The sequence below is a fragment of the Lacerta agilis genome, chromosome 17 (genome assembly GCF_009819535.1).
Source record: "Lacerta agilis isolate rLacAgi1 chromosome 17, rLacAgi1.pri, whole genome shotgun sequence".
NCBI classification, from domain to species: Eukaryota; Metazoa; Chordata; class Lepidosauria; order Squamata; family Lacertidae; genus Lacerta; species Lacerta agilis.
Window position 1 is genome coordinate 17768480 of NC_046328.1, and position 23369 is coordinate 17791848.

General features: G+C 46.0%; 1 protein-coding gene across 4 annotated transcripts in view; it reads left to right on the plus strand.

Moving 5' to 3' along the window:
• NF2 (neurofibromin 2) overlaps positions 1-23369 on the plus strand; it is a 92591-nt gene that overhangs the window by 18545 nt on the left and 50677 nt on the right. For all 4 annotated transcript variants that reach the window (XM_033174361.1, XM_033174359.1, XM_033174358.1 and 1 more), the window contains exons 2-8: positions 2716-2841; positions 4897-5019; positions 6307-6390; positions 17512-17580; positions 18928-19010; positions 20368-20443; positions 21817-21951. In XM_033174361.1, coding sequence (XP_033030252.1) covers positions 2716-2841; positions 4897-5019; positions 6307-6390; positions 17512-17580; positions 18928-19010; positions 20368-20443; positions 21817-21951 — 696 coding nt within the window. The remainder of the gene's footprint in view (positions 1-2715; positions 2842-4896; positions 5020-6306; positions 6391-17511; positions 17581-18927; positions 19011-20367; positions 20444-21816; positions 21952-23369) is intronic.

Below are 23369 nucleotides of genomic sequence, written 5' to 3' on the forward strand. Positions count from 1 at the left end.
TCAGTCCTACCTAGATGTACCGTATGTCAGTATAATACAGTCGTACCTTGGAAGTCGAATGGAATCCGTTCCGGAAGTCCGTTCGACTTCCGATACCAAAGCGCGGCTTCTGATTGGCTGCAGGAAGCTCCTTCAGCCAATCGGAAGCCGTGGAAGCCCTGTTGGACTTTCGGCTTCCAAAAGAATGTTCGAAAACTGGAGCACTCACTTTTGGTTTTCGATCATTCGGGAGCCAGAACGTTCGACTCCCAAGGCGTTCGGGAGCAAGGTGTGACTGTAATAGGTTTTCAAGGAAGTCCGTATCTTCCCTTCATAAGAATATAAGAAGAGCCCTGCTGGGTCAAGCCAAAGGCCCAACCCATGCAGCATCTTCCTCTCCCAAACCAGACCACCTCTGGCCAACCAGATGTCCAGATGGGAAGCCCACAAATAGGCCCTGAGCACAACAGCACTCCCTCCCCATTTGTGATTCTCAGCACCTGATACTCAGAGGCATGCTACCACTGACAGCGGAGGGAGACCATAACATAGAGCCAGGGTGGTGTAGTGGTTAGAGTGTTGGACTAGGACCTGGGAGACCAGGGTTCAAGTCCCCAGTCAGCCATGAAGCTCACTGGGTGATGTTGGGGCCAATTGATCACTCTCAGCCTAAACTAGCTCAAAGGGCTGTTGTGGGGATTAAATGAGGAGGGGTGGGTGCGGAAACCATATATGCCACTTTGAGTTCCTTGGAGATGGGATATAAATGCAATAAAATATGTAGAGCCCTACTGGATCAAACGTGGGGAATCTCTTCCAGATAACCTGGACCTAATCATGCATAACAAAACCAGTCACTGCGTATGAAAGTCACCTGTCTCTGCTCCTTTCTAATACTTCCCTTGTGTTACCTGCTTTCCCATAAATGCAGCATTAAAAAAACTCATGTTTTAATGCATGGGTAGGCAAACTAAGGCCCAGGGGCTGGATCTGGCCCAATCACTTTCTCAATCCGGCCCGCGGACGGTCCGGGAATCAGCGTGTTTTTACATGAGTGGAATGTATCCTTTTATTTAAAATGCATCTCTGGGTTATTTGTGGGGCCTGCCTGGTGTTTTTACATGAGTAGAATGTGTGGTTTTATTTAAAATGCATCTGTGGGTTATTTGTGGGGCATAGGAATTCGTTCACCCCCCCTCCAATATAGTCCGGCCCCCCACAAGGTCTGAGGGACAGTGGACCGGGCCCCTGCTGAAAAAGTTTGCTGACCCCTGCAGTTAATGCCTCCTCTCCAACTGCTTAACAACTGAAGAATAATGCATATATGGGAGGGGAACGCAATTGCCACTCTAAAGACAGAGTGAAAGCTTAATTCTCAGGGTAACTGCCTGATCAGGTTGCTTTAGCTGTCTCCATATTTCCATGAGCATTGCTCTGCTTATATAACCCATCTCCTTCTCCCTTGCTGCCCTGCATGCTCAAAATGTCTTCCCAAACACCTACAATGTGCCACTTCCATTCAGTGGAAGATGTGCAAAGTTAACCCAGTAGAAAGCACACAGGGATCCCAACGTGTATATATATATCCTTATGAAACGGGATACATGATTTAGAGCCTTAAATCTAAATTTGCTGCTGCAGCAGTGCATGAAGACTAACCGATTGCTACCCTGCAGAAGAGCAACTAAATTTTCAGATGTGTACACTACTGGTTATTCTTCTATTCCCCCCCCCCTTTTGAGTGAAGCATTCGATTTGTTAGTGAATTCCATAGTTGTTGCTGTTCTTACTGATTTTTTTTACCAGTGAGTCCCGGAGTGGGTTACAACAATTTAAAGTACAGAATTGACAACAGTCAAAACCAATTAGTCAGAGGGATAGGGTAGGCTCTGGAAACACACGTCTCAGGGGTCAAAGGCTGGGGTAAAGAGGGGCATCTTCAGCATTTGCTGAAAGTTGTATAGGAAAGGTTCTAGATGCACCTCTGTTGGGAGTTCCACAACTTAGGGGTTGCCACAGAGAAGACCCTCTCCTAGGTCACTCCCTGCTCCCCCTGAACTTCTGAGGGTTGCATACATACATAAGAAGAGGCTGCTGGGTCAGGGCAATGGCCTATCAAGTCCAGCATCCACAGTGATCACCGAGATTTCTCTTCTGGGGAACCCTCAAGGAGGACCCGAGGCCAAGAGCCCTGGTTTCCAGCAATTCAAAAGCATTGCTTTCTCCTCCAACCATGGAGACAGAACATAGCCATCATGGCTAGGAGCCATTGATTGCCTTCTCCTCCATGGATTTGCAGTTGTTCTGCTCCTCGTTGCAGCTGTCCTTTGGAGCAGGGTATGAGTGACCCAAGAGATTGTCAGCTACAACGTCCTTGATGGCAGGAGCATTTGCCCACCAGACAGGAACACAGTTGGAAATCCCTAAATCACAGATGGGGAACCTGCAGCCTTCCTGATGTTGTTTGATCCCCAACTCCCATAATCTCCGACTGTTGGCCATGCTGCCTGGGGCTGGTGGGCGTTAGTTTCCACAACAACTGGAGGACTCACAGGTCCCTGCTTTAAATGTTACAGAACACGCAATCCCTGTGTTGCTTTTGTTCTTCTCCCATGGAGGTCTTATTTCTGCTTTTTCCAGTCTGGGGGCGGCGGCGATGGACACGACCACATGTCGTCCAAAGCGAACTTGTGTCTGGGAGCAGGAGGCTGTAACTTCTGTTTCCTTTTTCTGCAGGTCAAGTGGAAAGGAAAGGACCTGTTTGACCTGGTGTGCAGGACACTGGGACTCCGTGAAACGTGGTTCTTTGGCCTGCAATACATGATCAAAGACACAATGGCGTGGCTCAAGATGGATAAGAAGGTAAGGATGGAACATCCTCATGGACATTTCATGGAGATGAGTGTTGGAAGGTTCAGGACAGAGAAAAGGAAGGAATTCCTCCTGCAGTGCAATGTTAAACTATGGAACTCACTCCTGCAGGGAGCAGTGATGGCCACCAACTTGGATGGCTTCAAAAGAGGATCAGACACATTCATGGAGAAGATGTATCAATGGCTACTTGCCAGGATGGCTGTGTTCTACCTCCACAGTCCTCCACAGTTTCCCATGGGCATCTAGTTGGCCACTGTGAGAACAAGATGCTGGACTAGATGGGCCGTTGGCCTGATCCAGCAGGCTCTTACGTTCTCATGGATTCCATGGGGACCTGCTTCTTAGTAAGCTAGCCGTAAGATTACTGCCTCTGATTCCTAGGTAGCAAGTGGCTGTGACTTCATTCCTGTAGCTCAGCTGTAACTTTTCCACAGTAAGCCTGAGTGTTAACTATAAGTCAGGGCTAGCATATCTGAGCTGCATCTAGTACTGGCTAATTCTCACTGGGGAAGCTTGTTCCGAGATGGCTTTCCTCTCCTTAATCTGTTCCCAGGCAGCTGAAGTTGGATGACATTTCGGGACCAGATGTATGTTGTGCATTAAGAGTGTTTACTCAGCGCAGTTCCCTCTAGCTGGATGTGTTTGCTTTGACTGATGGGACTTTGCACTGTCTGCTACAAAATCTGTCAAAAGCAGTGGTGTGGTGCCAAGCAAATGCTTATGTCTTAACTAGCGACCTGGGGCTTTAAGCTACACTGCGGTTTCCTAACTAGGGAAGCTCCGAGTATCAGAAGCGTTGCGGAAAATAAAGAGCAAGGCCACACTGAGATAAGAGCGAGGAAGTCTTTATTGGTGGGTGTCCAGTTTCTCTGGAAAAATTGTAAAAAGTCTTAAGTGTGTTTAAATGTTTAGAAAGGCCTAGAAAGCACATGGGGGGGGGGAGCAGGCCAGTGCTTGCGCCAGGGGAGCATACCATGAAATCTTAAATACCCACTGCTGAGTATTTATTTCATAAAATCTGTACACTGCTTGATTGTAAAGAAATCCCTCGAAGTGGTTTACAATAAAACAATGATCAGTAAAAAGAAAAATTAACAGCGTCAATCTAATACTTTAAAAAAGTGAAGAAAGCAAAGGACTGAGAACAGATTTAAACTCGCATCAATTTTCTAAACATCTGAGTAGGTCTGCTGGAACAAAAGTGTTTTTAGAAGGACCTGAAAAGTGAAGATGCTTGCCTGATATCAATAGACAGGGAGTTCCAAAGTGCAGGTCCCGCTACACGCAGAATGGGTATTATGTGGCACCTGTAAAAGCACCAGTTCTGCCGATTAAAGGTGTTGAGTGGGTGTACCGGTATATGGGGCAAAGCGATCTAGTAGGTGAGTTATTAAATATTCCTTTAAGAGAATGAAGGACAGACCCACACCATAAGGATTAAGCACATCCCAAGCACATTTGAAAAACGTGGCTTCCTCCAGAGGATCCCAGGAACTATAGTTTGCCACTCACAGAGCTACAAGAAACTTCAGTATCCCAGGATTCTTTGCAAGAAGTCCTGTGCTTTAAACAGGTCCAGCGCCAAGGGCCTTCTGGCGGTTCCCTCACTGCCAGAAGCGAAGTTACAGGGAACCAGGCAGAGGGCCTTCTCCCACCAGATGTCAAAGGAAAAAACAACTACCAGACTTTTAGGAGACATCTGAAGGCAGCCCTGTTTAGGGAAGCTTTTAATATCTGAAGGACTATTGTATTTTAATATTTTGTTGGAAGCTGCCCAGAGTGGCTGGGGAAACCCAGCCAGATGGGTGGAGTATAAATAACAAATTATTATTATTAATTATTATTATTATTATATGTGTGGATTTGCCCTACATCGTAAGGCAGCGTAGGGACTGGACTTCTGAATCTTGGCTTCAACATGATGCTTTGTGCTGCTGGACAGTTGCTGAAGTTTGGTCTGTCCTGTGTTAAGAAACTAAATGTGATGGTTAAGGCTTTTCATACATTCTTCCAAGAGATTAAAAGGGAGATCTAATTCTGCAGGTCCTGGACCACGATGTTCCAAAGGAGGAGCCGGTCACTTTTCACTTCCTGGCCAAGTTTTACCCAGAGAACGCAGAGGACGAGCTTGTTCAGGACATCACTCAGCATTTATTTTTCCTTCAAGTAGGTATTTTGTAAGGGATTCTCACGTTTGCCTGACCCAGCGTGACGGAAAGTACTTTCAAGTTGGAATGGAGGCATTGCATATTTCAGCAGCCCGGAGGCAGCTGTTGTTTCTGACTTTGAAAATCCAGCATCTGAAAGGGAGCTCTTAAGTATTTAATTCTGATGCATTGCAGGGGGTTGGACAAGATGTCCCTTGGGGTCCCTTCCAACTCTACAATTCCAATTCTGTGATTCCAGGGTCAGAGGTGAGAGCGGGCGGAGCTGTGGGCGTGAACCTTAGCTTTGCACAGTAAGCCATAATCCAGCCACACAAAAGCCAGCGTGGTATAGTGGTTACAGGGTTGACCAAGGTTCAAATCCTCACTCAGCCGGTCACTGCCTCTTGGCCTACCCTACCTCGCAGGGGTGTCGTGGGGATTAAATGAGGAGGAAGAGGAGAACTATGTACGCCACCTTAAGATCCTCGGAGTAAAAGCTGGGATATAAATGCATTAAATATATAAATAAGAAGTCAGAGGCTTTTCAACACCACACCCCCACCATCTAGGAAGAGAAGACGTTATTACAGTTGAAGGACACATCCCAGTGTGACATACAAAGGATGTGGAAGGGGACCAGTGTTGGGTGTGGCATGGGTTTGGGAGAGAGTCCCAAGGCTAAGATAAAGGTCTAGAGGACTGCGTTTCCTTGCCCTAGTCTACAGTGTTGTGCCTGGATCAGGGAAGAAGGCCTGGTCTATTCCTGCTTCAGTTGGATGTTTCTATGGGATGTTGGGTTAAGTTGCTGCCTCTCAGCCACCATTTCCCTCTCTGTAAAATGGGGGCAGTGACCTACCTCGCTGAGACAAACAATATTTTGCATGTTTAAACGGGGGGGGGGGGCGGGGGCGGCATCAATTTGGGGTTGGATCCAGACTTGGTTGTATACATAGAGTAGACCAGGGGTCGGCAGCCTAAGGCCCATGGGCCACAAGCGGCCCACAGGGGTCGTTTAACAGGCCCATGAGCCACTCGCTCGGTGAGTCCCTGCCCGTTGTGCTAAATCGGCGTGGCACGGCGACTTGCTTCCGCAGTGCCGGAAATCGTGTCTGCACAGACGCCAGAAATTGCAGGGGTGGGCACGATCTGGCCCACGTAGGGATCTCTGCTGGAGTGAACTGGCCCAGGCAAGGTAAAGCTTGCCAACCCCTGGAGTAGACGCTTTGAAAAGAGAATCATTGTGGCAGTCTGCTGGGGTTGTCTTTCTTAGCTGCACTATAGCTCCTGCGTTTTTTTTCAAATTCAGGTGAAGAAGCAGATATTGGATGAGAAGATTTCCTGTCCCCCAGAGGCATCTGTCCTCCTTGCCTCTTACGCAGTCCAAGCCAAGGTAAGGACGGTGGTATGGATTTTATTTCATTTTTCATAAAATTTATATACTGCTGGACTGTAAAACAAACAAAAAACAAACAAACAAACAAACTCAACAGCTTCAAAGTGGTTTACAAAAAGTGTAAAACAATTAAATTATCCATAAACACACTTAAAAGACAGCAACTTTAAACTTTCAAAAAAGAAGTCAGTGATAAGCGAAAAAACGGATTAAAACACACACACTATCATTCTACATATCTGGGTAGGCTCATTGAAACAAAAAAATTCTTTAGTAGGTGCCGGAAGGAGCACAGTGATATCAATAGGCAGGGAGTTCCGAAGTGTGGATGAAGCCAAGCTGAAAGGCTAGTTTCCTACCAATGGGGAACGAGTATCATGTGGTACCTGTAACAGTACCAGTTCCACAGACCGAATTGTTCTAGGGGGGCGTATACGTGGTTAAGTGACCCTAAGTTGTTACGGGCAATGGGCGGAGCCTAGGCCAACTGGGCGGGGCTAGCAATACAGGTGCAGCTCCTTGGTCTCATTTTGATGCTTTGTTGAAGAAACGCCAGAGCTCTCGTCTCCTATATCGCCACCATCATTCATTTATCGCCTTCCACCCACATGTCTCAAGGCAGTGTCCAAAATGCAATAAAAACAGTTTTTTAAAAAAAAATCTTAGGAAATGACAGCAGATAAGTGTAAAAAGTAGATACTCATAGCAGAGACTTATTTATCCAGCTGGGAAAGCCTGTCAGAAAAAAAAGTATTTACTTGTTGCCAGAAAAGTGCCGATAGCAGGTGCCCGTTGTATCCTGACAGGGATGCCGTTTCACAGCTGAAAGCCCTGCTCTTGAGTTTCAGTGAAGTGGGCTTCTGGTCTCTTTGGAACTGGCGGGAGATGGTCTCCTGCAAACTGCAGTGACCTACTGGGTAAAAAAGGGATCCTGCCCATACAGGGTCAGCACTCGCCTTGGCATTGTGGTCAGATACCTTATTTTGTCAAAGATGAGATGTGTGGCGTCTCAGGGCTTCACTGCAATCTCCATCGATGGCTTCTCCACGTCTTCAGCTACAATGGTGTGAGGAGTGTGTGTGTGTGTGTGGGGGGGGGGTAGATTCATGCATCGCCCCCACCTAGCAAACGTTCATAGCTTACTCTGTTCACTGATCATACCACTTACCCCCGCCCCCCCGCCTCTTGTGTCATTTCATTTGAAAAACGAGAGGAAAAGAACACTGCTTGAGGGGGTACAGTTGTGTAGAAAGGCGATGCTCGAGACATAAATATTGATAAATGCTTATTGTTGATGCTGTATTCTTTGCTGCTCCAACATTTGGTGACTAATGCATCTTACCATTTCCTTAGCAAAAAAAAGGGGGGAGGGGAGTCATTTCATTTAGGGAACTGACCCGCAGAGGAAGATGAGTCTCTTAATAAGTGTTTACAAAAGACTGCAATGTATTGAGCCCCTGTGCACCATCCTGCTATTAGACCACACGGGTGAGCGTTGATAGTCTCCTTTTGCTGCCTGCGCATCATGTTATGAAGCAGGGGGTGCGTGGAACAACTCTAATTGGCAGAAAAGTAGCTCTCCGGAGCAGACTTCGCCGTCTTCTACCTGTTGAGCTCCAAAATCGTTATTCCTTTGTGTGTTTTCTCCTCAGCACACGGTTGTATAACATTTCTTCTTCCTGTAAAGGAGCTCTTGCTCGTTTATTTCATCTGTTGGCCTTGTGGCTGGAAATACAATGTTGTCATGTACGTCTTTTTGAGAAACTGCAGGCAGGGTGGTTGTCACAAGAGGGATCATGTGCCCCAGGCGGCAGGTTAGAGGGGTGGCAAAACCACACCCTGTGTGGCGGATCCTGCATTTCCCTTCTTAGAAAAGGTGGGCCTAGCCTCCAACATTTCTCTGATGAAAATAGGAACGTCCTATTCCACAGTAATAACAACAATAAATTCACTGTAAATCTGACTGGGTTGCCCCGGCCACTCTGGGCGGCTTCCAACATTAAATACATTAAACATTTAAAAACCTCCCTGTACAGAGCTGCCTTCAGATGTCTTCTAAAGGTTGTATAGTTTACTTATCTCCTTGGCTTGGGGGTCGCAGGACTCCAACATTTCCCCAGTGAAAATAGAGACATCCTAAGGAGAAGCGGGACATTCCAGTTTCAAATCAGGAAGCAGGATGGCTTCTGTAAATCTGGGACTGTCCCTGGAAAATAGGGACACTTGGAAGGTTCTAGGTGGGTGGCCACCTCCCCGCTTCTTCTAATACGTGAAACCTGGTCATTAACATAAGGATTGACCAGACATGGGCTGCAGGTCTGTGGCTCATCTGTCTCTCCCCCCCCTTCTCCCATGCCATGTTGACATCAGGGCCAGACTACTCTTTTATGTTCCTGCTAAAACATGTACGTGATGTACAGGCTGGCTATGGCCTATCCAAATCGTATTGGAAGCCGCTGACATTTTCTCCCTCCTCTTCCTGGAGCAGGCAAGGTGACTGGTCTTTCCACAGAAGCCTGCATGGGGCACAAAGGGAAGAAATAATTTCTCTACTTTGCCCCCCCCCCCCCGCTGGTGCCTGTGGTGCAGACCTTTGCCCTTTAGGGCAAAATTTGTAGACCTGGCACTCTGGCAAGTGTCCCCACCCTGCATGCCCTCCCCAAAGATTCCCCACTTACTTTTGCTTCTCCCTCTTTCAAAAGGTGTAGCACAGCCTTCCCTCAACCACTATTCCCATCAGCCCCAGTCAACATGAGTCAGATTAGCTCCTCCAAACCTGGGGTTTAGCCACTCCAGCTGTATTACATTCATGCCATTGTGCTCATGGGCAGGTGTTTTTAAAAATGCGGCATTTTTTTAAAGGCCCAATAAATGCCCTTTTCTCAAAGCAATAAATGTGCCAATTCCTTTTCCTAAAAGTGTGAGTCATCGTCATAAGTGACTCTGCCTGTTACGGCCTCTTGGATTTTGTAGTATTGCAGCTCCTTCCAGCGCTGCTGCTCCTCCTCCCCCCCCTCCCCCAATTTGTTATTTCTGAAACTAATAATGTTTTGGTATCTTGAATATAAATGTGAACAAATTTATTTGGTGCAAGCGAAACCAGATGTTTGCGTGATAGAAAGACAATCTACAAGTAAAAACACAAACATGAATCAGTGTTCCTTCAAGAAGAACCGTTTTCGTGACACTTTTAAATATCTCGTTTAATTGAAAAGCTCTCTCTGCGTGTTCTTTTTTCCTCCTAAAAGTTTGCAAGGTTACGCAAGCCAACATATCTTGAAGAATGTATGCTATCCTTCATTTTCACAGCCACCCACCCCCTTTCCTAAATTTGAATCACCAATTCCTCATCCTGGCTCGCTGTTGGTAAATCACTCCCGAGCTATTTGTTAACCGTGCTCTGAACTCATAAGTAAGACTGTCAGCTGATTTCAAGATTATTATTATTGTTTTAAAAAATGGTTTTGACTTTTCTCCAGTCAGTTAAACTTGAATTATTGCAAAGCTGCTGTGAAGGTGCCTTTTCTGGGGATTCGTGAAGGAAGGTGTCTCTCTCTTAATGTGCCTGATAAATACAAGGTGCTGCTGCTCAGTGTTAGAAGGGAAGTCTACCTCTTAAAAATGTCCCTCTTAAAGATGTCAAAATAAGGTTTGCTAGGACTATAGAATATCCAGTTTGAAAGCAAAACTCTACTACCACTTTTGGTCAGTTGCATTGTTATGCCTACCGCTGGTGTGTTGGAAATGCAGTGGCAGGAACACCAGATCGGCTCTGCTTGTGCCTTTGCACTATGCTGACCTTGCTGGTGTTCCTTGCTGGTGTATTGTAGCCCTGTCTGAATCTCGTTGCTGAGCAAGCAGTGGCTAGGAGTCTCCAAGGAACACTTGCCTGAGAGCAGAATCCACATACGAAGTCCAACAGCCCAAAGGTCATGGAGTCCAGATGATCACAGAGTCATGGGTCTAGTCCAGAGGTCAAGGAACCCAGATGATCGCAGAGCCAAGGGTCCAGTCCAGAGATCAGGAAGTCCAGATCAGGGAGCCGAGGCTCCAGCAGAAAGCAGCAAGGAAGGGCTGGGAACTACAGGCGTTGTTTCCAGCATTTGGCTGCTGCTGAGTGCTTTCTTTATGAAGGCCAAAGCCAGCTGGTTCTCATCGGCGCCTTGTCTCTGTGAAGGCTGATCAGCTACAGGTGGAGTCACTCCACCGTCTCCCCCTTCAGGCTGCTGTTCTGCAGGTGAAGCTGACTCCTGGCCCATGACACAGAGGTCAGATGAGCGCAACTGTGTCGTCTGTTGCTGGTTAAGTGAGTGTTGCCATCTTTTCCGGCCTGCACCTTTTTTGTTTTTAAAATAAAGGTCCTAATACTTTTATCCAAAAGGGCCACCACGCACTGAGTTTGGATGGAAGCAGGAAGGAGAAACTGTCTTTTTTAGTCATTTGCATTCTTTGCCAAGGGGTGTGAGGAAGTGGGCTTGTTTTTCTAACCCTCCTTATTTTGCGCTGCATGTTGACTCTGTGAGGTGGGTCAGGTTGAGAGATAGGGACTGGTTCAAGGTCACCCAGTGTGGTTTCGCGAAGTGCGGATCTAAATGAGGGGTCAGCAAACTTTTTCAGCAGGGGGTCAGTCCACTGTCCCTCAGACCTTGTGGGGGGCCAGACTATATTTTGAAGGGGGGGGGGGGAAATGAACGAATTCCTATGCCCCACAAATAACCCAGAGATGCATTTTAAATACACATTCTACTCACTGGCGGAGCCAGTGTGGTGTAGTGGTTAAGAGCGGTAGACTCGTAATATGGTGAACTGGGTTTGCGTCTCCGCTCCTCCACATGCAGCTGCTGAGTGACTTTTAGCTAGTCACACTTCTTGGAAGTCTCTCAGCCCCACTCACCTCACAGTGTTTGTTGTGGGGGAGGAAGGGAAAGGAGAATGTTAGCTGCTTTGAGACTCTTTAGGGTAGTGATAAAGCGGGATATCAAATCCAAACTCTTCTTCTGATTCTCCATGTAAAAACATGCTGATTCCTGGACCATCGGTGGGCCGGATTTAGAAGACGATTGGGCTGAATCCGGCCCCTGGGCCTTAGTTTGCCTACCCATGATCTAAATGTTAGTGTCATTTAGCACCACTGCACTGAGCAAAGACATTTTTTACTCGCCTCGCTCACACAAGTGGTAGTGATGGCCACCAACCTAGATGACGATAAAAGAGAATTGGGCAAATTCATGAAGGCTTTTAAGGGCTACCGGCCATGATGGCTATGCTCTGCCTCGGTAGTGGGAGGCAGTCATGCTTCTAAATACCGGTCGCTAGAAACTGCAGGAGGGGAGAGTTGCTCTTGCACTCAGGTCCTGCTTGCAGGTTTCCCACAAGCATCGGGTTGGCCACTGTGAGAACAGGAGGCTGGACTAGATGGGCTTTTGGCCTGATCCAGCTGGTTCTTCTTAGGTTCTTACACATTGCAACATGTTTTCATAGCTGTGCCGAATTTCATCGGTTTTTTGCCTGCTGTGTCTGTGCTTTGATTGATTGATTGATTAATTAATGGATTGATTGCATGCTGCATCAGGTGTCTTATACTGAAAGGTGGCATAGAGATTATAGAAGCAATAAAATCCACCTAGCCCCATAATCAATCTGTGATGGACTCTGGAGTTGCACGGATGAATCTGTTAAGAGCCCTCCCCATAATTTTTAGTATTTTCAACTGCCCGTAACTGTAAATCCATTTTCCTTGGACATAAATGAGACTCTTTGGACCACACCCTTCTCTTGGTGGTTGGGTTTTCCCCAAATATCTCTGCTCCTACTGAAACCAGTGGGGAGCTGACAGGTGCCCAGCACCTCCTTGGATGTTCCCTTACAAAGTTTCTTGCATAAATTGGAGTCTGAGTCAGATGCTGATGGGGCATTTCCTTTCGCATCTGTGCCGGCTCCAAATTTGGCACTTCCGCCTTGAAGCCCCTCTTTTCTCGCACCGAACGCCTTTTGCCGCCTTGAAGGATGTGTGTGGGCAGCTTGTTGATGCTGATTGTCAAGCTCTGTAGCGTGTGTGTCCGTCCCCCCCAATCCTTGCTCAAAACTTTTAAATAGAGGCTGATTGAGAAGGACTCCTGACTTCCTGCCTTCGGTTTATTTGATCATTTGTCTTCCTTAAAAAAACGCCACGCGGGAGTCTCCTCCCCTCTGACTTTCCTCGTGGATATTGAGGACATTCTTTGCATACCGGGGTTAATTACTGTATGAAATCACGTCCTGGCTTTATAAGTGAATGATGGCAGGACGTTGGCAGCTCTTTCATCGACGGGCCAAAATGGAATCAAAATATTTCCGGTATATATCTATCTATCTAGATATATTACTTGTAAATGGCCTTCTCTTGGAACACCCATTCAGGGGGCAGCTGTTACGTGCCCCTTTGTACTGAATTCCTTCTGCATGTTCTATGGGAGCACCTGGCTTGAGTTCTTAATTTCCAAATTGACAGTTTCATCGGGCTTCTCGCTATTTGAAGGGTATCGGCTCAAAATGATGGATCGTATGAACCCTCGTGAGTAATGATTTTGGTGCTGTTCAGTGGCCCAATTTAGGTAAAAGAGCTTTTGGCAGGCAGATTGGCCGCTGTCTCCAGCTGCCCATCTAAATCTTGCTTACATGGGTGAAAGTTAGTTCTTTTTAACTTTTTATTTTTCATATATAACAATAGCGTGTAAAAAAAAAATCCACAATACATAGAAACCCTTTTCCTTTTTACATTCACACCCCGCCTTTCCTCCAAGGTGCTCAAGGCAGCATACAGAATTCTCCTCCTCCCCGTTTTATCTTCACAACAACCCCATGAGGTAGGTTAGGCTAAGAGACAGCGATGGTCCCAAAGTCACCCAGTGAGCTTCATGGCTGTGTGAGGATTTGAACCCTGGTCTCCTAGGTCTCAGTCCAGCACTCCAACCACTACACAAATACTGGCTTATATTTGGTTTGGTATTCAATACTACCTTTTGTATCATTATTTTTAAAATACGTAGGGGGAATCTGAAGAGCAGTGCACTGTTTCATTGCAGCATACCAGATCTCTCCAGGAAAGTTATTGTGATGCTGGCATTGAGGCCCCAATTTCACTAGGTCTTGACCCTGATATGAGCCCGTGCCACTGTTCTACAAAATCATCTACCACATTTGCCTCGTTGCTGGTACTTGCCCTGTCCATAGAGGCTATGTAGCCATATTAATGATTTTCCATTCTTGAAATATTCCTCTGTCCTCCAGTTTTCCAATTTCTTGGACTTCCCTGTTGCATCTTATCTTGACTGATTTTCTCTTAAGATTTAGTGTCAGGAGTATAACGTATTCCTGGACACCGCAGAGTTAGACGCAGACTTTTCTGGAAGCTTCTGGCTGTTGTGAAATTGACTAGACAGCTCAACGCAGGAACTCAGCAACTCACTGGTTAACTATATACAGTATTTATTGATTGAAGCAACTAGCATCCATAAGTTACTATTTACAGACTTTACAAAATAAAAGAAACAAAACATAAAATCTTTCCTTTCTGTCTCTCTCTCTACACTGACCACTTTCTCTGCTCCACACACTAACCACACAGTTCTCACACAGAGCTGAGTCTTTAGGAATTCATTGACCAATCACAGGTCGTTGCTAAGGGTCTGAGAGAGAGCAGATCTGGGCTTTCTACCAACTAGCTAATTACTTAATTGCTTGGAGATAGACAGCTGCATTTCTGCACGTAGGCAACTCTGAAATCTCTAACATTTTCTGCCCCTACTTTTTGCTGGTTTAGAATCTGTTAAAAATCCAGGGGAATTATGAGGGTGTTTACTTTATTGGTAAGATGAAAATGCATTGCATATTAAGAAATTTACAAGGTGTTTACCTCCCCCCCCCATTCTAACCAATTATAGGCATGCATTGATGCCCTTAAAGGATCTTTTCCTTCACACTACATTCTTCAACTTCTTTTTGTAAAAATAAAAATCTGAATAAAAATGGTGCTTGTGTGTGTGTGTGTGTGTATTTCCATTTTATTCCTGGTCACTGGTCACCACAGATTTATTGTAATAATAACAATTTTATATATGTACTGTGTGTGTATATATATACTTAGTAAAGTTCAGAATAGGCAGTGTCTTTTTTCCAGAAACAAAAAATGATTCCTTCACACAAAATAGCCCTATTTACACACACACACAAAAGCCTTCCTCAGACTTGTTGTAAAGGAAAACATGTTGAAATTACTGCTTGGCGATAGTCATTGTGTGCTTTTCCCTGAGCGGTTCCGCCCCACTCAAACCTTTGAGAAAGTTTGCCCCAGCCCAATTTATTTTCCGCTGCTCTGTACTGCCAAAATAGTTGCCGGACTTTTGTTCCCATATAATGGCCACAGAATCCTATTTTGCTTCTGTTGTGTGGAAGATCTGCTCCCTGAAAGCTATAGAAAACGGCATGAAGTCAACAATTGCAGAATCTCTTGGAACTGACATTGATGTGGAAGACTTCAGGAGAGCAGCTTGGTCAGGACTAGGCGTGGGCGAGAAATTTGGTTTGATATGCAATTTAGTGCATGCTTATCTAAATTTGCACGTTCCAAAATGACATGTGAACCTTCAAGATTCGCAACCCTGCCAATCTCGTGATGCAGTTCTCCAACCCAAAAATGGTGTACAAAACGCATATATTACGGGGAAGTTTGCACAAAAATGCATATATTAAGAAGAGACTGCCGGATCAGGTCCATAGCCCATCTAGTCTAGCATCCTGTTTACACAGTGGCCAATCAGATGCTCCTATGGGTAACCCACAAGCAAAATACACGCACCAAGTCTCCCTTCCTGTGGCTTCCAGCAACTGTTATTCAGAAACATGGCTGCCTCCAACTGTGGAGCTGGAGCATAGCCATCCTGGCTAGCAGCAATCGAGAGCCTTCTCCTCCAGAAATTTGTGCAGTCCTCTTTTAAAGCCATCCAAGTTGGCGGTCATCACTGCTTCCTGTGGGAATGGGTTCCATAGATTAACCCTGTGCTGTGGGAGGGAGTCCTTTCTTTTACCTGTCCTGAATCTTATCTTCCAGCTTCTTTGGACATGCACGGATATGCTTAAATTTGTGCACACTCTGTAGTTTGCAGCTGCACCAGGGGTGGGCAGCCTCAGGCCTTTGGGCCAAATGCAGCCCTGCAGGCCTCTCTGTAGGGACCCCTTGGGACTCTATCTCTGTTCCTCCTCCCAAGTGCTTTTGCCCATATGGAACATAGAATCATAGAGTTGCAAGGGACTCATATGGAACATAGAATCCTAGTTAGAAGGGACTCATCTAGTCCAACCCCCTGCAATGCAGGAATACGCAGCTGTCCCATATGAGGATCAAGCCTGCAACCTTGGTGTTATCAGCACCATGCAACATTGCCTACTAACATAAGCGTCACATCCATTGCTCTGCCCACGTTTTACTTTTAGCCCTGCCTGCCACTGAGAGGTTGCCCACAAGTAGGGATGGGATTCACTGTTCTGTGCCTGTTCATCTTTTGATCACATTGTCATTTCTCAAACTCGGCCTGCAGTGATTCACTGAATGTGTATGATCTCTTGCAAAAATAGTGTTATTATTCTTCGTTCTCCTGACGGTGGCATGATTGCCTCTTGCATAGAATGCATTTCCCCAATATGTGCATATTTTTCGCCATTTGCAGTACCCGCTGCTGTTATTGATCGCCCATCCTCAAGTAGCCATCTGGCCCCAGGGGGTGGGAAAACAAAACAAAAGATTTAAAATCAATATCTGTGGGCGAATGGCACAGGCCAACAGCAGGACATCCCCTATGGGGAAAAAGCGTTTAACATAGCAACAAACCCAATCCTTCCCCCTTCCTCTTCTTGAAAGCTTGTAAAAATCCTCTTATTTATTTTTTTAAAAGTCGTATTCCATTTAAACCTATTTGTTAATATAAATAAACAACAGCAACAACAACAATAATAATAATTTTAGTGAGACTCACATTGTAAATGTTAACACTAATGCGAAACATTTTTTGCATTACAGAGCATCACTCGCTGGCTGGGTGGGAGTTTGGATTGTAATGGTCTCTGTCTTTCTCCATAAAAAAGAAGTGTCTGTTGTTTCCTCTTCTGCATGAGAAATAAATGAAAAACACGATATTAATATATGATGATGAGAGTACAGAAAACTTGTGTACTTTGAAATGCCCTCGGTTTTGTACAGCAGTGTGTGAGACTGTGCCTGTGGGGAGCTCAGAGAATAATTCTTCTAAAATTAAAAACGGAGATTCTGATTTTAAGGTTTTGTGGGGTTGGGATGAGGCAAGAAGCTTAGGCAACACAGGCTTGGAGGTGGGGTGGGGGGCGGGTGGGAAGCTGCATTGACCCCACCACAGTCAAAGTCCAGAGTTGGACTGCACTATGCTTTCCTTAACAGAGGAGAGAATTGTCTTCTGGTCTGATGATTAAATAAAGAAAACTTTACAATAAACAGAAGGTCATTTTCTGGCCTGTTAAGATTATTTATCAACTGCCCTTCACCCTAAGGTCCCAATGTGGATTACGACATTAAAATACAGCATTAAAAAAAAAGTTTAAAGCAATTTACAATCATAAGAGGGGTCCTTAAAAATATGCACCTAAATTGACAATTTAATTATTACTGGTGTGGTGTAATGCTTAGTGTTGGACTGTGACCTGGGAGACAAGGAGACTCAGTCATGAAGCTCATCTTGGGCCGGTTATCATCTCTTAGCCTAACCTACCTTGCAGGGTTGTTGTGAAGATGAAACGGGGGGAGGGGATATGTACACCACCTTGAGCTCACTGGAAAATAAAGGTGGTAAATAAACATAAAAATAATAATACATAATTTAAAAACAACAACAGGGTAAATGATTGTCCGGAAGCTGTATAACGAGAGTGCCGGATGCACCTCTGTTGCATTCAGCGGATGAGTTTGGGAGTTGGGACCTTGACCCTTCCCTAACAATAGATCTCTGCCTCTTCATGCACCAGGGCTGTCTCTGTCTTTTTGTGCGCCAGGGCTGGATAAGTACCCCCCTGTTTTAACACTACACATCCCTGTTTTGTGTTCCCCCCCTCCAGTACGGTGACTACGACCCCACTGTTCACAAGCGTGGCTTCTTGGCCCAAGAGGAGTTGCTTCCAAAGCGGGTAAGGCTCTGTCTTGCTCAGTCGGACACGGGCAAAGGCGGAGAGGCCTCATATCTTAAGTCAGAGAGCAGCATGTCGGGCCTGTATCCCCAGAGAGCTGCTGCCGATCAGTGTAAGCTCAGCTAGAGGGACGAGTTGGTCTGTTTTGGCATAAGGCAGCTTGCTGGCTTCCTTGGACATGGGATGGCTGTTCAAATATAGCAGAACATTAGAATTGCCTTTTTCCCCAAATACACTTTCCAGATTGGGCTCACCGGCTCTGCTGAAGATAATGACTGTTATTTTGGTCTGCTTCACAAAAGCTCTTGGATGGGGAAGGGCTGTAGCTCAGGGGCAGAACATCTGCCTTGCATGCAGGGGGTTTCAGGTTTTATCCCCAGCATTAGGGTTGGAAAAGACTTCCTATCTTGAGCTGCTGCCAGCCAGTGTAGACAGTACTGAGCTAGATATACAAAGGCCCTGACTCTATATAAGGCAGATCCCTACAGCTCAGGCTTCCTCAAACTCGGCCCTCCAGATGTTTTGAGACTACAATTCCCATCATCCCTGTCCACTCGTCCTGCTACCTTGGGATCATGGGAGTTGTAGGCCAAAAACATCTGGAGGGCTGAGTTTGAGGAAGCCTGCTACAGCTGATGGGAGCTGTGGTCCCAAAAGCATCTGGAGGGTAGACTGCTTTAGGGCTTGAAGAAGCCTAATTGCCTGTCTGCCTGGGCTAATAACGTAATTGTAATGAACTGTCATTTGATGAACAGGAAGTGGTTTGTTTCCCTACTACGTTGAGATGCAAAGATGCAGACCTTGGTTGGGAAAGGCAAGTAAGGGGCCGTGTCCATGCCGATGTCTGTCTGCTTCAGTTACTTATATTGGGGAACAGTGGCTCAAAGACAATATAGTACCTTGATGAGCTGTCCTGCAGGATGTGTCATTTCAAACATGGTCTAACTTTGACCCTTAGCCTACACTGTCCATTTCTGAGACAAAACTGCAGGTAGGTGTGGCTCCACTGAGCTAAGCTACTTTATAGATCCTAGAATTGCAGAATTGGGACTCCCAGTCCAAACACCTGCAAACATAGCTAAAGACTCCCTGCCAGATGGCCATCCAACCCCTGCTTGAAAACCTCAAAGGAGAGTTCACCACCTTCCGAGGTATCCCAGTCCACTGTTTAACCAGCTCTTTAACCTCAGAAAGTTCTCCCCAGTGTTTAATTGGATTCGCCTTTCTTTTAATTTGAATCCACTGGTTTGAGTCCAGCCCTCGAGAGCAGCAGAAAAATAACTTGCTCCATCTTCCATGTGACAGCCCTTCAGATATTTCAAGATGGCTTTGTGTCTCACTCTTCAGGTGATAAACTTATACCAGATGACTCCGGAAATGTGGGAAGAAAGAATAACAGCTTGGTATGGCCAACATCGAGGCAGAGCCAGGTGAGTCTTTGCATCCTCAGTGCCCTTTTCATAGCACTTTGAGGGGATTATTTGTTCCAGTCGAGTGGTATATAAATTTTACGAAATAAATAGGAGCTGGCATACCAACCAAAGTTTTTATATTCATAACCATGAGAGCTGAAAATTTGAAAATTTGTAGGAATCTGAAAAATCTTAAGAGTTGGTTTGCAGCCTGCTCTGAAAGCAGATTCTCACGTCCTTTTTTTAAAAGGATGGCAGCAAAGCATAGGTTTGATCAGGGAATAATGGACAAGTAACTTAAGCTTGTGACCTAGAGAAGGGATCCTTGTGGAAGTCCTATAACATTTAGACGTCTCCAAGATAAGCATAGAAAACGGGTAGCCTCCTGGTTACCCTTATTTTGTTCTGCTCCTTTCCCTCCATAATAGTGGAGGCTGACCCAATAAGGCAAATGGGACAGTTCCCCACCAGCCTCCCTTCTTATTTACAACTAGCTCATGGGGTAGCCCTGCATATCATTGTCTCTGGTTCTGCCTACTTTTGGTATCTCTGCCTTCTGCCCTTTGAGTATCAGTAGCACCAACATCTACTGCACCCTACAACAGAGCAGCGGGCAATTCTTTCTTTTCACTAAGGGTGATCAACTATGTCCCTGAAATTTAGGGTGTTCGGGAAGGGGGGAAATAAAAATGTCATATTTCCTTTGCTGAAAATCCATTTGAACAGAAATTAGGATGCAGTAAACCTGCAGGAAGAGATTTTTTTTTAAAAAAATTCCTTCCAGTAGCACCTTTGAGACCAACTAAGTTTGTTCTTGGCATGAGCTTTCGTGTGCATACACACTTCTTCAGATACCTGCAGAAAAAGATTTGCTCTGGATCTTTTTTTTTGCTTATATCTCTTACATATAATAAAAAGGGAAGGTTTTCATCATGTAGCAGTTTGCCTGGCCACTGATAGGTGGTGATGTGCACTATAGTGTGACAACAGACTTCTGAGAGCTGCTGGGGCAGTGGAGGAGGGAGAAAGAGGCAGGCAGGCAGCTGCAAATGGAGGTTTTTTTTGTTTTTTTGTTTGCCAGGAAGGGTACTTTAGGCGAGGTGCAAGGGAGGATTAAGGTTAGCCAGAGGGGTGTTGTCGCCAGACGGAGTTGGCAAGCAAAGTGAGTGGCGGCACAGCCTCTAGTTTGTGTGTGTGTGCTTGTGTTTGTGTAATACCTTGAGACCACCTTGAGCATGCTGTGTAATATCTCCGTGAAGCTAAGAACCCGTCTTATTCCTTTGTTCTCTCCCAGTCTTTTGCATATTCCATAAGGTCCCGTTTCTGTCAAGCTTTTGCAGCTCTAAACTGTCTGCCCCACTGTTCTCATTTACAGGGATGAAGCTGAAATGGAGTACCTGAAAATTGCCCAGGACCTCGAGATGTACGGCGTGAACTACTTTGCAATCCGGGTAAAAGCCCCAAGTTTTGTGTTGCACTTTTTTTGGGGGGGGCGGGGTGAGGGCAGGAGGCCCTTGAACAAAAGAAGAGGGGAACCAGTTGTGCGGAAAGACTCTGGTCAGCAGACTCTGGCTTTGCTAAAGCTTCCTTCCATAATGCAGAGGAGAGTTTGATGCAGAACCTTTGATGTACTGGCAGCTTTCCTGCCATAGCCTTACCTGCAACCAGGAAAGGGCCGCTAAGAGGCTTCCCCCGGGGGATGAATGAGTCACTGCTGCTGCAGTTCATTCTGCCTCAGGAAGCCTGAGTGCTCTAGCTCTGCCTCCTCCTGCCCTCCCTCTTTGGTCAGGTTGATCCTGTAGATCAAAGCTTTTTTGGATTTGTGGGCACATTTGCAAATGGAATACACTGTCGTGAGCAAACACCCCCCCCCCCCGAACTTATTCTATTGGCTTTTTTCAACCTTAATTCAGGGAAGAGATGTAGTTCAATGGAAGAGCATTGCTTCGCATGCAGAAGGTCCCAGGTTCAATCTCCAGTCTCTCCAGTTAGGGCTGGGCATTTTCCCTGTCTGACTGAAACCACAGAGAGCCGCTGCCAGTCAGTGTAGACAATATGGAGCTTGATGGAGCAAGGCTTTGACATCAAATACCAAGCATAAAACTAAAAGGAAGAAAAGAAAATACTTCTGATTCTCCGTCTATCAGCTTTATAGACTTCTGCAAAACCCTTGCTCCATAATAGCATTCAGCTCTTCTGCTTTCTATAGAGCAACCTTTTTTCAGTCTCCGAGCCAGCTTCATTTTACATTTTTGTGCAAATATCCATAAGGTGCCTTATAGCAAGACTCTGAATTCATATAAGGCAGCTTCCTGTGCTTGTGTGTGTTAAGCAGAGGCCTGGAGCTCAGTGGTAGAGCATCTGCTTTGCATGCAGAAAGTCCCAGGTTCAATGCCTGGCATCTCCTGGAAGATCTAGGAGAGATTTCCTGCCTGGAACCCAGAAGAGCCACGACCAGGCAGTGGAGGCAATACTGAGCCAGATGGACCAATGGTCTGATCAGTATAAGGCAGCTTCCTATGCCCCTAAATTTGGGGGGGGGACAGACAACTTGACCAGGGGAAACCTGTAAGAACAAGGGAAAGCCTCTGTGTGTGCATGTGCACCCATGGGTGCTGCACTGGCAACCCCTACCATAGAATTGTTGGGCCACGGTTGGATAGACTTGGGGATTCATGTGTCAGATTCGCTAGAGTTGGAACGGACCCCGACGGTCATCTAGTCCAATCCCTTGCAATGCAGGAATCTCAAAAAAAAAAAGGATCCATGACAGATAGCTATGCAAACTCTGCTTAAAAAACCTCCAATGTTATTTTTCCTTTAGAATAAGAAAGGAACCGAGCTGCTGCTGGGCGTGGATGCCTTGGGCCTGCACATATATGATATGGAAAACAGGTTGACCCCCAAAATTTCATTTCCGTGGAATGAGATTCGGAACGTCTCTTACAGTGATAAGGAGGTAAGGCATGCTCCTCTTGTCCCCGCCGCCCTGTGTCTCTGTCCAAGAGTGCTGATTTGAGAAAGCGGCCTCATGCACCTATTCCTTCCTGCTGCCAGATACTTTAGGGCAGTGGTGGCGAACCTATGGCACGCGTGCCCAAGTGGGCACGCAGAGCCCTCTCTGTGGGCACACGCGCCATCGCCCCATCAGGTTCATTTTTTTGTGGTTTGCAAAGGTGACAGCCTCTCCCCTCCCCAAATGCCGCAGCAGGCGGGAAACGCTCCCTATAGTAAGTCACGCTTCAACAGAAATGGATAAGGAGAGGGGGGGAAACCTCCTCAGGCCTGTCCAATGGGCACTTAGCCTAGGCGTGCTGCCTGCGAGGGGCCGGGCGATTCTCGGTGTAGGAGGTGGGATTTGATGCGGACAACCCAATGGGTTTGGAGCAAGGACAGGACAGGCAGCTTTTGCAACCGATGAGCGTGTCGTCCGATCGGCTCTAGGGCTGTCGGAGCAGCTTAGACGTTGGCTTCTCTTTTCTCCCCTCATATATTCCTTTCTCTTACTTGCTATGGTTGAGCCCCCCAGGGGGGAGGGCGGGAGATACCATTACACGGGGGCAAGTCCCATTGAATTCAACAGAACATTACTTCTGAATACACACGGATAGGGGTTTTTCCTGACCTGAGTGTATTATTGCCCTCATAGTGGGGTAATAATCATATATTTCACAAATCGCTTTTTTTAAAAGTCGGCATAAAAACTGCAATAACTTAAATAGTTTCTAGCAGACTAAAAGCAATTCAGTGGAAGAACGTCCATTCATGGCCCATAAGGCTTCCTAAAAATAAAATTAGAGCTATTCTCCCCCTTCAGGTGATCTTGGTCCTAGTCAGCTGAATGCTGGTCAAGGGGTCAGTGGGAAGGAGCTGTGCCAATAAATGTTGCGTTTTGTACTTTTCATATGTATGTTTTGTGCTTTGGGGAACGGTTTTGTGGCCTCCGTTGATGTCAGAGCATAGCAAAAGTTATTCAACCTTTGAATTGCCTCTTAAGTAACATGTATACATTTTCTGGAGGCAATTTGTGTTTTCTTGAATTTTAGTAAATCAGTAATTTAAGAAAGGCAACTATTTATTTTGAAAATATTATACATAAAGTGCAGATATAAGTTCAACAACTCCTCCCAAAAAAAGCTCAACAACTCTCCCCCATTATCCCCCGGATTGGCACTTTGTGATAAATCATTGGGTTTTGGGTTGCAGTTTGGGCACTCGGTCTCTAAAAGGTTCACCACCACTGCTTTAGGGGAAGCCATGCAGTGGAAGTGGTTAGAGGATCAGACAAGCACCTGGGAGACCAGGGTTCAAATCCCTACTTGGCCATGTGAAGCTTGGGCCTATCACAATCTCTGAGCCTAACTTGCTTCTCAGGGC